Source organism: Epargyreus clarus, unplaced genomic scaffold, assembly GCF_041222505.1.
Source record: "Epargyreus clarus isolate Ecla_fem2 unplaced genomic scaffold, WU_Ecla_fem_2.2 ptg000034l, whole genome shotgun sequence".
Taxonomy (NCBI): Eukaryota; Metazoa; Arthropoda; class Insecta; order Lepidoptera; family Hesperiidae; genus Epargyreus; species Epargyreus clarus.
In genome coordinates, this window is record NW_027332239.1 from 2,623,521 (window position 1) to 2,635,725 (window position 12,205).

At 32.6% G+C, this 12,205-nt stretch overlaps 3 protein-coding genes across 3 annotated transcripts; 2 read left to right on the forward strand and 1 right to left on the reverse strand.

The window, feature by feature from the left end:
- Positions 1–271: 271 nt before the first annotated feature.
- Positions 272–2,098, reverse strand: snf (U1 small nuclear ribonucleoprotein A snf). Its single transcript, XM_073091190.1, has 4 exons — positions 1,829–2,098; positions 1,325–1,563; positions 880–1,145; positions 272–564 (listed from the first exon to the last, which is right to left on the reverse strand). Exons 2-4 carry the CDS (start codon positions 1,559–1,561, stop codon positions 405–407), a joined length of 663 nt encoding a protein of 220 aa, XP_072947291.1. The 5' UTR covers positions 1,562–1,563; positions 1,829–2,098; the 3' UTR covers positions 272–404.
- A 391-nt stretch (positions 2,099–2,489) lies between these two features.
- Positions 2,490–7,552, forward strand: LOC140755848 (mini-chromosome maintenance complex-binding protein). The gene is made up of 9 exons (XM_073091189.1): positions 2,490–2,832; positions 2,903–3,085; positions 3,307–3,669; positions 4,022–4,265; positions 4,786–4,903; positions 5,218–5,397; positions 5,739–5,982; positions 6,371–6,535; positions 6,746–7,552. Exons 1-9 carry the CDS (start codon positions 2,728–2,730, stop codon positions 6,956–6,958), a joined length of 1,815 nt encoding a protein of 604 aa, XP_072947290.1. The 5' UTR covers positions 2,490–2,727; the 3' UTR covers positions 6,959–7,552.
- Positions 7,553–8,203: 651 nt separating this feature from the next.
- LOC140755875 (GEL complex subunit OPTI) lies at positions 8,204–10,910 on the forward strand. Its single transcript, XM_073091220.1, has 4 exons — positions 8,204–8,443; positions 8,882–8,985; positions 9,556–9,685; positions 10,810–10,910. The coding sequence occupies exons 1-4, from the start codon at positions 8,342–8,344 to the stop codon at positions 10,858–10,860; spliced, it is 387 nt and encodes a 128-aa protein (XP_072947321.1). The 5' UTR covers positions 8,204–8,341; the 3' UTR covers positions 10,861–10,910.
- Positions 10,911–12,205: the final 1,295 nt, after the last annotated feature.

Sequence of the window (12,205 nt, forward strand, 5' to 3'; positions counted from 1 at the left end):
TACTTTGGTGTTTATATATCTTTGTCTGAATAAATAGCGCAATGAATTTCGATATTTTATTAGAAACCTAACCATTAATAATTTGAATTTATTCTAAACAAAACACCAGAAAAGAACTATCATAGCGCTTGCAGGTCTCGAATGTTCATATTTAATTCTATACTATGATGTGACCATCATTACCAAATATTTATTTTTATGAAGACGTGTCATATTTTTCCCATAGCATAGAGGGCATATAGGGTTGTAAAGTAGAAAGAAATTCTCAATATACACTTAATGACTAGTCACAGCCAGAGAGCTGTTTCAGCCGAGTGCAATGCTTAAAACAGTTCTCAAGTAAACTTAAATCTTTATTAGATAAAAACTTAATACATAAAGTATAAATAGAGTTATGGTTACATCTACTTCTTCGCAAAGGTAATCTTCATGGCATGGGTAGGAGTGATCTTGAAGCCTTGTAATGCCTCCTTAGCAGCTGCAGACTGCATCTCATTCGCAAACTCAACAAAGGCGATGTCATGCCTGTTTGGCACTAGACGCACTTCCTTGAAGCCAGGGAATCTGAAATGAGGAAATAGTGGTTTCAAAAGTGTTTTAATGGTGATAAAATTATATATAAATATTTTCTAAAATTAAACTACATGAGTTTAAAAAGAGACTATATAGATATTTTGGACATAGAAACTATAAGTGAAGTGAGTGAGGTCTGAACATAGATTGTTTTTTTTTTGACAAATTGTAAACATCAACATATTGGAATAAGCTACTAATTACTAAAAAAGTAATACCTAATGCCACTAAGACTTTAGCCCGAATAATAAATAAGGTGGCCATTGCTAGTAAGTTCATCTTAAAAAAATAAACAATGTTACATACTGGTTAAAAAGCATAGACAACATCATCTCAGATGTTTCATCGGGAAGATTGGTCAAGAACAATATCTGGTTAGGTGGCTGCTCAATATTGACATTATTGAGCAGACTTGGTTGACCAAACCCAGGGATAGCGGCACGGTTGGGGTCCTTGGTCTTCTTTTTCTTATCATCTAGCCCTCTTGGCATCTTTGGTCTCTTTGGCCTCTCCTGGAATGTTCCCTTCATTTTGGCAATGACATCACTATCAGTCTTTGAATATTGGATCCTCTGTAAATAGGAAAAAGTGGAAATAAATTATAAAATTTGAAAAAAGATTTCATGTCCTTATTCAAAACTTGCTGGACAATTTTAATACAGATTTTTGTAGTTGTTGTATAGTCTACAATAAGACATGTACAAAAAGAATGTTTGATATTTTTTGATAATAATAACACAGAAGTGCTTACCATTGGCTTATCATAAAACGGGAACCCTTGCATACTCCTCAATGCAGCTGTGGCACTTGAAATTTCTTTGAAAATTACAAATGCCTGCCCTCTCATCTTTAGTGTCTTTAGTGCCACAATATCAAGAATTTGCCCGAATTGAGAGAAGATGGCGTACAGAGATTTCTTTAACTCCTCCTTTTTAATCTTCTCATTCAAATTGTTTATGTAAATGGAGTGATTTGGTCGAATATCCATGGCTGAAAGAAGTAAACAATGTAATTATTATATTACTACTAATATTTTTTTGTATTTAACTAGTAAGCGTTCAATTCACTACACATCTTGCCTATTTATTTGAATTAAGAACAATATTGATCCGCAGCAGATTTTCCCGGCACAAACTTTTGAGGTTATATTAACACTTATATTTGATAGTGATGTCTACTAGTTTGTAAACGCTAGATAAAAAGTGTAACAATAGTAATTCGTAGTAGCAAAGAAAAAAAGAGAAAATCAACTAACTTATTAATGAACTTTACAGTTTATTTGGAAAACAAGTACACCATAAAATACTAGTAAACTAAGATTTGTAGTCCTGCTACAACCGTCCACTCCAGTCCTTATGAATTCTAATTGTTGCATCAAATGAATCTCTAGTTCAATCAAAAGTTAAAATTTTAATTTCAACTCACTCCAATATTTGCTTAAATAAAGTTTGCATGCAAGAAATAAAAATTTTAAAAATAAAGCGTGACGCCAAGTGACGCCGGCCTCGGACAGTATTGCCAGATTTTATGTTATGTTTGAATTTATTATTTTGATGTATTCTTTTATATTTTTGTCGTTTCCGCCATTATATAGAATTATTATCCACAATCGCAATAAGCAAGAATGAATAGGGATTTTTTTGGCTTTATTTTTTCTTAGAATCGAGTTTTTTTTGCATAATCTCTCTTTAGTTAAAAACCTAGCAGTCACGCCACATTATATCGTTCATTTGAATGAAAGAAAAAAAGATAAAAATAAAATTGATCGAAACGAATAAACGAAATAATTCGCGCGCGCGGGATATGTTGTGACTTATGCTTGTATCTTAATTCTTCAATTAATAATTTTAACTAATAACTTGTGACCGCTTTCTGCTAGGGCTTTCTGGCAGGAGTATAGGTGTTCTGTGTTTCTGGCTGACTGACTTGCTGTCTGTCAGTTTGATAGAATTAAATCAATCACAATCACAATATTTATTCCTGTTTTTGAAGTGTAGTGGCACAAAATTATTTATATAGATACTATAATCACTTTTAAATTAAGCTTTTGAATGGTATCCTGAATAATAAGCCCTGTCTTTATATTATAAATCTGAGAGTATCTTAATAGTGAATTCAGCGACCACTTTAAAATAAGCAAACATTAGTATAACAATGCACGACTTTGCTCATGATTTTGATACAGTTACCCCCGAAATATGGATAGCAAACGAAGTCGCCTGGAAGGAAAGGCTTCTCAAACTGTCTCGTTGGCATCAGGTATTTCATTTAAAAATAAGATAAAAGGTAAATTTGTTGTATTTTTATTGACCTCTATATAACCTTTTAGATACCCCTGTTGAACTCGAATGCGTCTCACAACCTCCCCGATGGTACGCTAGTGCGGTTTCGGGGCATGATCCAGGACATGCACAACCCTGAATTTTACTTTGAGCATTTTGAAGTTTTTAACATAGTAACAAATGAAATCAAAACCAAGTCTGGGAAGTACTGTGATACTGCTCATATACTGGTAAGCTTATTGTATTTAATAACTTGACGCCTAAAAATGCAAACCTGAATGTATAGAAAACAATATTTGGTAAAAAAATGTCAATAGTAACATTTTTAATCATATTGTCTGGATTAGCTGAATATGTAATGTTTTAAGATCCAATAAATAAAATATATATTCGAATTTCCAAATACACTAGTCTTTTCTCGAACTTTCCATCTCTCATAACATTTTTATAGGAAAATGAGAAAATAAACTACACTGAAAATCTGAAAAGTGCTCAACGACAAACAATGGTTGTTGTGTCAATGCCAGGTTTCAACGACTGGGCATTACACGAGGAGAACAAGCACAACCACTTGAAGCATTTAGAACAACAGCCTGGTTCATCTAAGAGATTAAACATTAGCACCAAACTGAAACGGAGTTATGATGAGACTGAGGAAGACTCAGACGCTATGGATACTGGGGATGCAGAAGTTTCTGGAAATAAGGAGCCAAAGACTAAAGAAACAGTCAATAACCCTACCAATGCAGTTTCAAGGGAACATTTACTTAACTTCCCCTTGCCTGATGTGCCCAGCCAGTCTTGCATTGTGAAGGTTGGTAAATAAGGTTTTGTAGTGAATTGACTGCCATCCACTGAAAATAATGTCACTTTGTCATAATAGTGGTTTTGACCAATTTCACAAATAGAATGAAAATTTGGTAATCCCTATTTAAAAAAAAATTAAAATCTATTTTTGTTAATTAAGTTTTTGTATCTATATTATTTTCCTGTATATGTAAACAATATTTGCATTTGCATCATTCAAATTCACTTGTAGAAAAAGTTATTATTGAAGTATGTCTGTACTTTAACACTTGTATATTAATTCATTATAAGTAAAAAAATATTTCAAATTTAGATGATAAAAAAATCATATACAGCAGAGGAAAATACATATTTTTCAGATATATGATGAAGATAATAATCTTAAGCTGAACGACATGATCGAGGTAGTTGGATTTCTGTCCATGGACCCAGCGCTGTCTGGGGAGTTTCACGGTGAGAAGAACTCCTTACTGGAGCCTGAGGAAGGGTCTGATGTGGAGACAATAACTCACAATCCACCACCAAGTCTGGTGCCGAGGCTCCATGCTGTGCATGTTAAGAAACTGGATCACTGTAACCCACTGGTTAAAAGCTTTGATCAAGGTAAGCAAAGTTTATAATAATAAGGAGCATTGAGCAACTTATGTTTTTTTTTATAATATAAGAGTAGCAGACGAGTATGTAGTACACCTCATGGTAACTGGTTACTGCCACCCAGGAATATCTGTTATCAACGCCAGATAGGAGGTCGACCACAGATGCACCAATACCCTTAAGGACTAAGCTGGAACACCTCTGAAAAGTATATCTCCCTTATCACGCCCTTCAAACCAGAATTCAGCACACTTATCACTACTGTTAATAGGCAGAAATAGGATTATGTAATAATAAAGAGATTATATACAATAAAGAGGATTGAGCAATTTATGTGACCTTAGTCTGAATATCTAGATTATTATATAAGTAGTTAAGTATATTTACAACTCATGTATTTTATGTAATGATTAAATGGCTTATATTGGTTGTACAATCATTGGTGTAGGTGAAGTGTAAGCCATGTTAATGTATATGTATGTATCCATGTTAATGTATATGAATGTACAAGGACAATTTGTCATTACAGAAACAGTTCTGAAAGATGCTAACACTGCCAGAGAGCATTTGTTGAAGGCACTCACAGAATTACTGCTCGGGGACAAACTGTCTGCTGAGTATCTGATATGTCATCTCATTTCCTGTGTGTAAGTTATATTTACACTAACACTCATTAGTAATTATCAATTTTAACTAACTTTTGCCTATCAAAGATCAAATTATAATTTTTATAGAAACTGTTTGAAACCGTCAAATTTCTAATTTAGGTAAACAAAGGTTTCTTATTCTTAAAATTTATTTTTACAAATGTAACCATCAACTATACATATCAACAAGAATAAGGGTTTTGATTTTAAACTGCTTCAATACTTTATTGTGCAAGTGACCATAGTTGTAATTGCTTACAAATAATAAGTTGTATTAAAATTAAGGACACTTCAATGTAATTGATAATTTTCAGATATATGCGACAAGACACGCTTGCTCTCGGCCAATTCTGCCTAAACATTTCTAATCTGCCCACCAAGAAGTATCCAAACTATGCAAAACAGTTGTATGACGTCATCCAACAGTTTGTGACCAAGAGTTACTACCTGCCACTTACAATAGATAACATGAACACTATGGCACTATTACCTAAGTGAGTATTAAGTTTTTTCTATTTAATTTCAAATTTACATCATCTTTTTTATTACTGTGTGATAATATAGTCTCACAATTTTTTAAGGATGATGCCATTTTAGAGGGCTTAAATTATTGCATGGGATTTTTCAAAAAAAAATTTAAGACTAGAATATAAGATAGATTTGGTATCATTTTAATAACAGTGTCGTATACTTAACAAAGATCTTATGATCCATTGCAATTCAATGTCTCCTGTAAAGATTAACTAAGTGGATGTTTAACTCTAGTTGATTCCTTGGAAATTTTATTTAATTACATCCTATAAAAACATAGCTTAAACATACCTATTTTCCACAGAAAAGATTATGAATGCAACCGCCTAACAAGCGGCATACTACAGTTGAGTAAGCACACACATCTAGTACTGGACGAAACTCAAATGGAGCAAGGTCGCCTGGACGCTACCGGAGTCAACAACATCACGGCGTTGGGCAATCTGATACAGCAACAGAGAGTGGAGTACGACTTTAAATACTATAAGATGGAGTTTGACTCTGATGTCTCTGTGCTAGTGCTGTCCGAGGGGAAATCATTGTTGCCCGTAAGTTTGTGGATAATTTGTATGAAAGGATACAATACAATACAATTGTGATTTATTTCATGATTATTTATTTCTTTATCTTGTGAAAGGTTTTTAATATTGTATTACTGTAAAACTGTTTAATATAGGTCTTTGAATTAGGACTAAAATTAAACCAGTTTATGAGGTCTACTAACATTCATCTAATTAGGTTTCCTATTGGAAATTTTATGGAAATAATACATCTCTAAACAAATGATGTGAGCATTATCTAGAGGATATACTTACATTTGTTAATCGGATTTATCTTAAATTGGATATTAATTTAATACTCTCAGGCTAATAATGATAATCATGTGATATGCAAACCTGTTTTTCAATATACTTAAAAAGTTCACTTTGTTTCCAGAGTGACTATCATGTTCCTCTAAGGCCAGAAGAATCATCTCTAGAAATATTTGATGCTATAGTGGAGGCGGCCACATATTACCTCAAAGAAGAGATCATGAACACTATAAGGATCTATTTGACCAATCTCAAGCTTGTCAAGTACACTATAAGTGAAGATTTACAGGTATAACCAAAGACCTACCTTCTAATTCTTAGTTTATACATATTGGTTATAAAATTAGTGTGTGATAAAAGCTATAAAATATTTTGCGTTATTGTAAGAAAATTGATTCAGCAGTTTCACTATTATAGACTAATGGACATATTGTATGACTTAGCTTAGTTTCTGTAGCGTGCTTTTATGAGTATAGCACAGGCAAATATTTCTTTCCAGTTTGTAGAGGACGATTTCATAGAGATGCGTAATAATGCAGACAGCGAGAACCCAGTAACAGCTGATGATCTTCACCGGTTATTGGTATTGGCCAGGCTGGTCAGTCTATCCAGAGGCTTCGACACCCTAAACAAAGAATGCTGGGACATTACAAAGAAGATAGAGGCAGAGAGAAAACAGCGGCTGAAAAATAGAATCGTACCTACCTTATAAGCATTTATAATGTAGTTTGTAGTTTCCAAAACTTGAGATACTAATACCAGTGTTCCTCATCTGGGTTGATCTGAATATAATTAATAAGTGCTAATGGACACGCAATGTTAAATGAGATTAAATTTACCATTATATAGCACAGAAATAAATTGTAATCATTGGGTCAAATATTACATTTTATTTTTTTACATTGATGGTCGTAAACAATAAAATTGTTATTGTTATGTTTGTATTTGATGTCTAATAATTACTCAAAAGTTGTTAAAAAGAGTGAATTCAAAATTGTTTTTATAAGTCTTATTTTGCTTTAGTATTTTGTGAGTCTATCAACAAAATAATTTTATACATATCAATAACAGTTTCTCAATTTTAATGAAATAGTTGCAGATCTTTAGAAGAAATCAGTGGTAGTGATTACTTGCTTGTAATACTCTTTGTTTTAGAGATCACATAGCTTTTTTAATTATGTTTGAAAAATGGACGTCTACTTTATAAGCATTTAAAAATCTACGTAGGAAGAAAATTATTTGCATTCAAAGACGCACTTCTTTCTAGTTGCTATGTTGTGATAAATAAATATTGTTTTTTACTCTTTTCTTTTGTGTATTATTTGAACATAATTCTAACAGGTTTTCATAAATGTAGCGAATATTTAAGCATAAAATAACTGTTGAAAATTATACACGGCTTCGGCAAGTCTCAAAGCTCTCTGAGCTTTAATTTGAAATGGAGTTGAGACTAGATTGAGTAAATTTGAAGGTGGTAGAACCCTTTGTGGTTCGACTCCGGCGGCACCACCGCCACACCTATTTCTACCTAATAACAGCAGTGTTAGGCGTTGCTGTGTTCCGGTTTGAAGGGTGTGGTAAGGGAGACAGACTTTTCCGAGGCGTTCCAGCTTAGTCCTCAGGGGTAGCGGCGCATCTGTGGCCGACCTCAGGTAGGAATATCTAATCCTATCTGGGGTTGATTACAGATGTCCATGGGCGGCAGCAGCCACTTACCATCAGGTAGACTGCATGCTAGTCTGCTACTCTTATATTATAAAAAATAAAAAATAAAAAAAAAAAATATTTATCTTTAAGCTATTGTAATAATCTTATATTTTATGGTACAAATTGTACCATGAAATGTGTAGCGTATAATCAAAATAATAAATATGAAATGGATGTAAATATAAATTATCTTTGTCTTATGATGAGATCTTTTTAATAAATTGGAAACGCGTCACGCGTGTCATTTTCTGACATGTCATTGTGACATTGACGTGGACAATCACGGACGTATTGGATTCGGAATTTCGGATCGGACCTATAATATTTATTGATTGCTCTTTATAAATGAAACATTAATAATTTTAACGAGATTATAAAAGTTCTGAGAATGTCGAGTAAGACTAAAACGGTGGAGAGCTCGGTGAAAAGCAAAACATTGGAGTCGATATGGAAAAGAGCGTTCACTTCAAATTCCGAGTGGCCGGACAAGGTTAGTTTTTAAATCACGGGATATTTCTATTTACAATGGCACAATATCTTTTTATTACACTGTTGCAGTGATATAAATGTCTGTCAGCCATAACATGATCATCGTGAAATCATAAACTGTAATTCGGTCTCTGGTCAAAACTTTACAATGATTTTATGTAAATTTGTAGTTCCATTGAAGTGGCATCACCGCTACACCTATTTTTACCTTATTCAAGCCGTTTAAACCTTGTGTATTTTGCTTTGAAGAGAATTAAGTAATCATACTAAGATGAAGGGTTTAAAATTAGTATTGAATAAATGTGTACAAAAAGACATCCATGGCAGACCTCAGGAGCCAATAGTACCAATCCTTTGGTGGAATACCTCGTGTTTCAATGCATGATCTGCTCTTATTTGTAGTTTGTTCTTCAAAATTAATTTAAATGTTTGTTTTCAGGATGAATTTTTAGATGTAATCTACTGGATGCGTCAAGCGATGGGGATTATTTTAGGGCTCCTATGGGGTGTTTTGCCATTAAAAGGATTTTTAGGGCTTTTACTGTAAGTGTTACCCATTCTCTTTATAATACTTCAATTTTCAAATAAATAATAAAATAAAAGTTATGTTTAAATTCAATTGTATGTACTATGATGATTGTAACTTAATATTACATATTGTACAATCATCATCATTATTATCAACCCATTATTGTCCTACTGCTCTGCACAGGTCTCCTCTCAAAATGAGAAGGATTAGCACATAGTCCACTCTGCTGGCCAAGGGCAAATTGGTAAACATTGCATACCTTTGAAAACTTTTTTTAAAGATTTCTCAGGTATGCAGGTTTCCTCAAAATGTTTTCCTTAGTTCTTTAAGCAAGTGTTTATTAATTCCTAATACGCACATAACTTTGAAAAATCAGAGGTGTGCCTGGGATTTGAACCTTGGAACCCTCAATCAAGAGGCTGCGATTCTTAACTACTAGGCTAACACTGCATTATTTTTGTACAATATATCTTCAAAATCAAAATATTTGTAATTCCATCAACATTATTGCCCGGGCACTACACTTACCTGTTTTTTATCAACACTGAAACTATAATGGTCTGATGAGTGTTTCTTTTTTTCAGCTTTGTGACTGTGAATGCGGCAGTAATATATTTCTACATGTACAATTTCCAAGGTATTGATGAGGAGGAGTATGGAGGTGTTTGGGAACTCACTAAGGAGGGATTTATGACTTCATTTGCAGGATTTTTGGTAAGATCTATATATATATTTTCCATTTTATATTTTGTTTAGCATTGAAAGCACGCAATATGTAATTTTAATAAATTTGTTATTGCAATTGATAAACTGAATTGGAATTGCAACTAATTGCAATTGATAAATGATAGCCAGCCTCAGGTCTTATCAATATATCTAAAAAAATATAGTTATAAAACTTATGTTTTAGGGGAAAGTGTTCTTAAAATGGTAATATTTAAATAATTATGCCTTATCAGTGTAATTAGCATGTTTGTTATTGTGTAGGTAAAGATGATAACCACCCAATGTTCTTAAATAACTTGGTTTCTTTAAAAAGACGAAAGATTAATGTTATTTGTATTTTACTCAAAGTGCTCAAAAATGTACCTATATGACAATTACTCAAATTTTAAATGTCACTACAGACATGTTTATGTAAATTTGGTTACAATGATCTTGAAAAAACACGTTATTCAATTCTGTTAAGGTTAAACTATAAAATAACTCAAATACCAAAAACCTGCTCAATTTATTTTGTATACATAAAACTAGTTTGAGGCTCATTTTAATTGTGCAGCAAGCACATCTTTCCTTATGAGAAAATGTGTCTGTCTGCCTGTATAATACCAATAACATTTATATAGATGATAAATTTGATGCCAGCCCACTTTTCCACTGCTGGGCATAGGTTTTACAGTAAGAAGGACTAAAGCCAATTTTCTTTAATGTTAAAAATTTTGTTCATAATCTTTCACATATAAAACTAGTGGAAACGGCGTAAAATCCCTATTCAAATTTTAAAGGCGCGAGATAAAGCAAAGCCACAAATTTTACTTTTTAAAATTTAATTCTCAATGTCAGTAATGCTGTTGTGATTGACCTTTCCAACTATTTGGTTTATTTGTAAAGTAAAATAGCAATTTGTAGTTTTTCTAGTTTTATTCAAGTGAGAGAATATCGGATACAAGCATAGATACGTGGATGCAAGTGACAGCTCAAAAGACAGATAAAAAACGAGACAATAAGAATCGTCCAAAAAATATGTCTATATTTCAACAATTTGGTTAGCAATGACAATAAAACTGCAGATATGTGTTCTTTGGTTAGTATATCCAAATAAATTTTCATCTTTGCAGGTCACATGGATCCTCATGTACACAGGACTTCACGGCACCGACGATTTATGAGGAATGGAGAATTATATTATTCGAAAATGAACTAAGTATAAAAATTTGTTTTACAGGGTGGGTATTGTTACATGATAACATTAGATTTCGATTAACTGTTTAATTCTGAAGGTTATCCACGGACTCCACGGTAATCATATAATCTGCCAATGGGATGATGATAGGATTAGGGCTGTCATTAGTAATCTACAAATCCCCTTTATTTTTCAATTGGTTTCTCCTGTAGGTTTCATCTGGTGAATTAAAAAAAATAACTACTTCTAATTGCAGCTCTCGTGTATTCAATAGAAATAAGTCAGATTTTTATAATGCTTATATATCATGGCAGCCCTAATCGGCGTATAATTAAGTATGCAGAATCGGAATGTTATTGTATGGTAATGGCTAAGGGCCAGTTCACGTTGATTTTGTTGTAATTGTAATTATTCGAAGTTAGTGTTCAATTAAGCATATAGAATTATAGATAATAGTTAATAATACCTTTTACTCTTAACTATTACTCTAGTTAACAGTTATATAGCCCAGCTTATGTTAAGTGCAGCTTATCTATCTGAAAAGTATTTTAATTCATTTTTCATTTAATCTGATGCCTTATGTTTATAGCAAATCTCAATGTGAATTGGTCCTGTTATAGAAGTATTAGAATATAATTTTTTATGTGACCACGCAAGATAAATTGTAAAAATGTGTCAAATAACATTCCCGCTTCATACATTACATCATCTATCCATCTCTGTCCCACTTCTGGGCACAGGTCTTAGAATGCGGGTTAAATAACCATCATGATGGCCAAATGGGGATCGGTAGCCGTCATCCATCGTAGGAAACTAAAGAGAATTTGCTCAGGTGTGGTGGTGGTGTTTACTTGCAATTTTTTACTTATAATAATATCGTAAATCTGGGATGTCGAAATCCATACTTTACCATGTAAATTAAAAATCTATCAATGTGTATATACATTTAAATACGTTCGTAAATCAACAATGTCGGCAAAAGTAAAATCTACGGTATCGATGCAAACTTATTGCATGGTTTCATATTTTTTTCAAAGCGTTAAATATTGACTTTGGGTCTAAAATTTATACTGAATTCACATCTCAAATCAATAAGTAATGTACTAATACATTTATATGATGTATTGGCTTATGAATTTTAAATAAAATTTATCAAAACCTTACTGTCCCTAATATTTCTATGATCCTTTATGCCTTTTGAACATTTTAGGCTCCTTCTGTATTTTTTCTATTTGCTGAAATTCCCATTATGACTTGAATGAATTGTAATATGAGACGATTGGAATTTTAATATACTTGATAGGATGTAGACATTTTACCCAGCAATAATT

Coding starts and splice junctions, on each gene's coding strand:
- LOC140755875 (XM_073091220.1), top strand. CDS start 8,342: ATGTCGAGTAAGACTAAAACGGTGGAGAGCTCGGTGAAAAGCAAAACA. Junction 8,444..8,881: donor ATTCCGAGTGGCCGGACAAG/GTTAGTTTTTAA, acceptor GTTTGTTTTCAG/GATGAATTTTTAGATGTAAT. Junction 8,986..9,555: donor GGATTTTTAGGGCTTTTACT/GTAAGTGTTACC, acceptor TCTTTTTTTCAG/CTTTGTGACTGTGAATGCGG.
- snf (XM_073091190.1), bottom strand. CDS start 1,561: ATGGATATTCGACCAAATCACTCCATTTACATAAACAATTTGAATGAG. Junction 1,146..1,324: donor CGTTTTATGATAAGCCAATG/GTAAGCACTTCT, acceptor TCCTATTTACAG/AGGATCCAATATTCAAAGAC. Junction 565..879: donor TTGTCTATGCTTTTTAACCA/GTATGTAACATT, acceptor TCCTCATTTCAG/ATTCCCTGGCTTCAAGGAAG.
- LOC140755848 (XM_073091189.1), top strand. CDS start 2,728: ATGCACGACTTTGCTCATGATTTTGATACAGTTACCCCCGAAATATGG. Junction 4,904..5,217: donor TGTCATCTCATTTCCTGTGT/GTAAGTTATATT, acceptor GATAATTTTCAG/ATATATGCGACAAGACACGC. Junction 5,983..6,370: donor AGGGGAAATCATTGTTGCCC/GTAAGTTTGTGG, acceptor CTTTGTTTCCAG/AGTGACTATCATGTTCCTCT.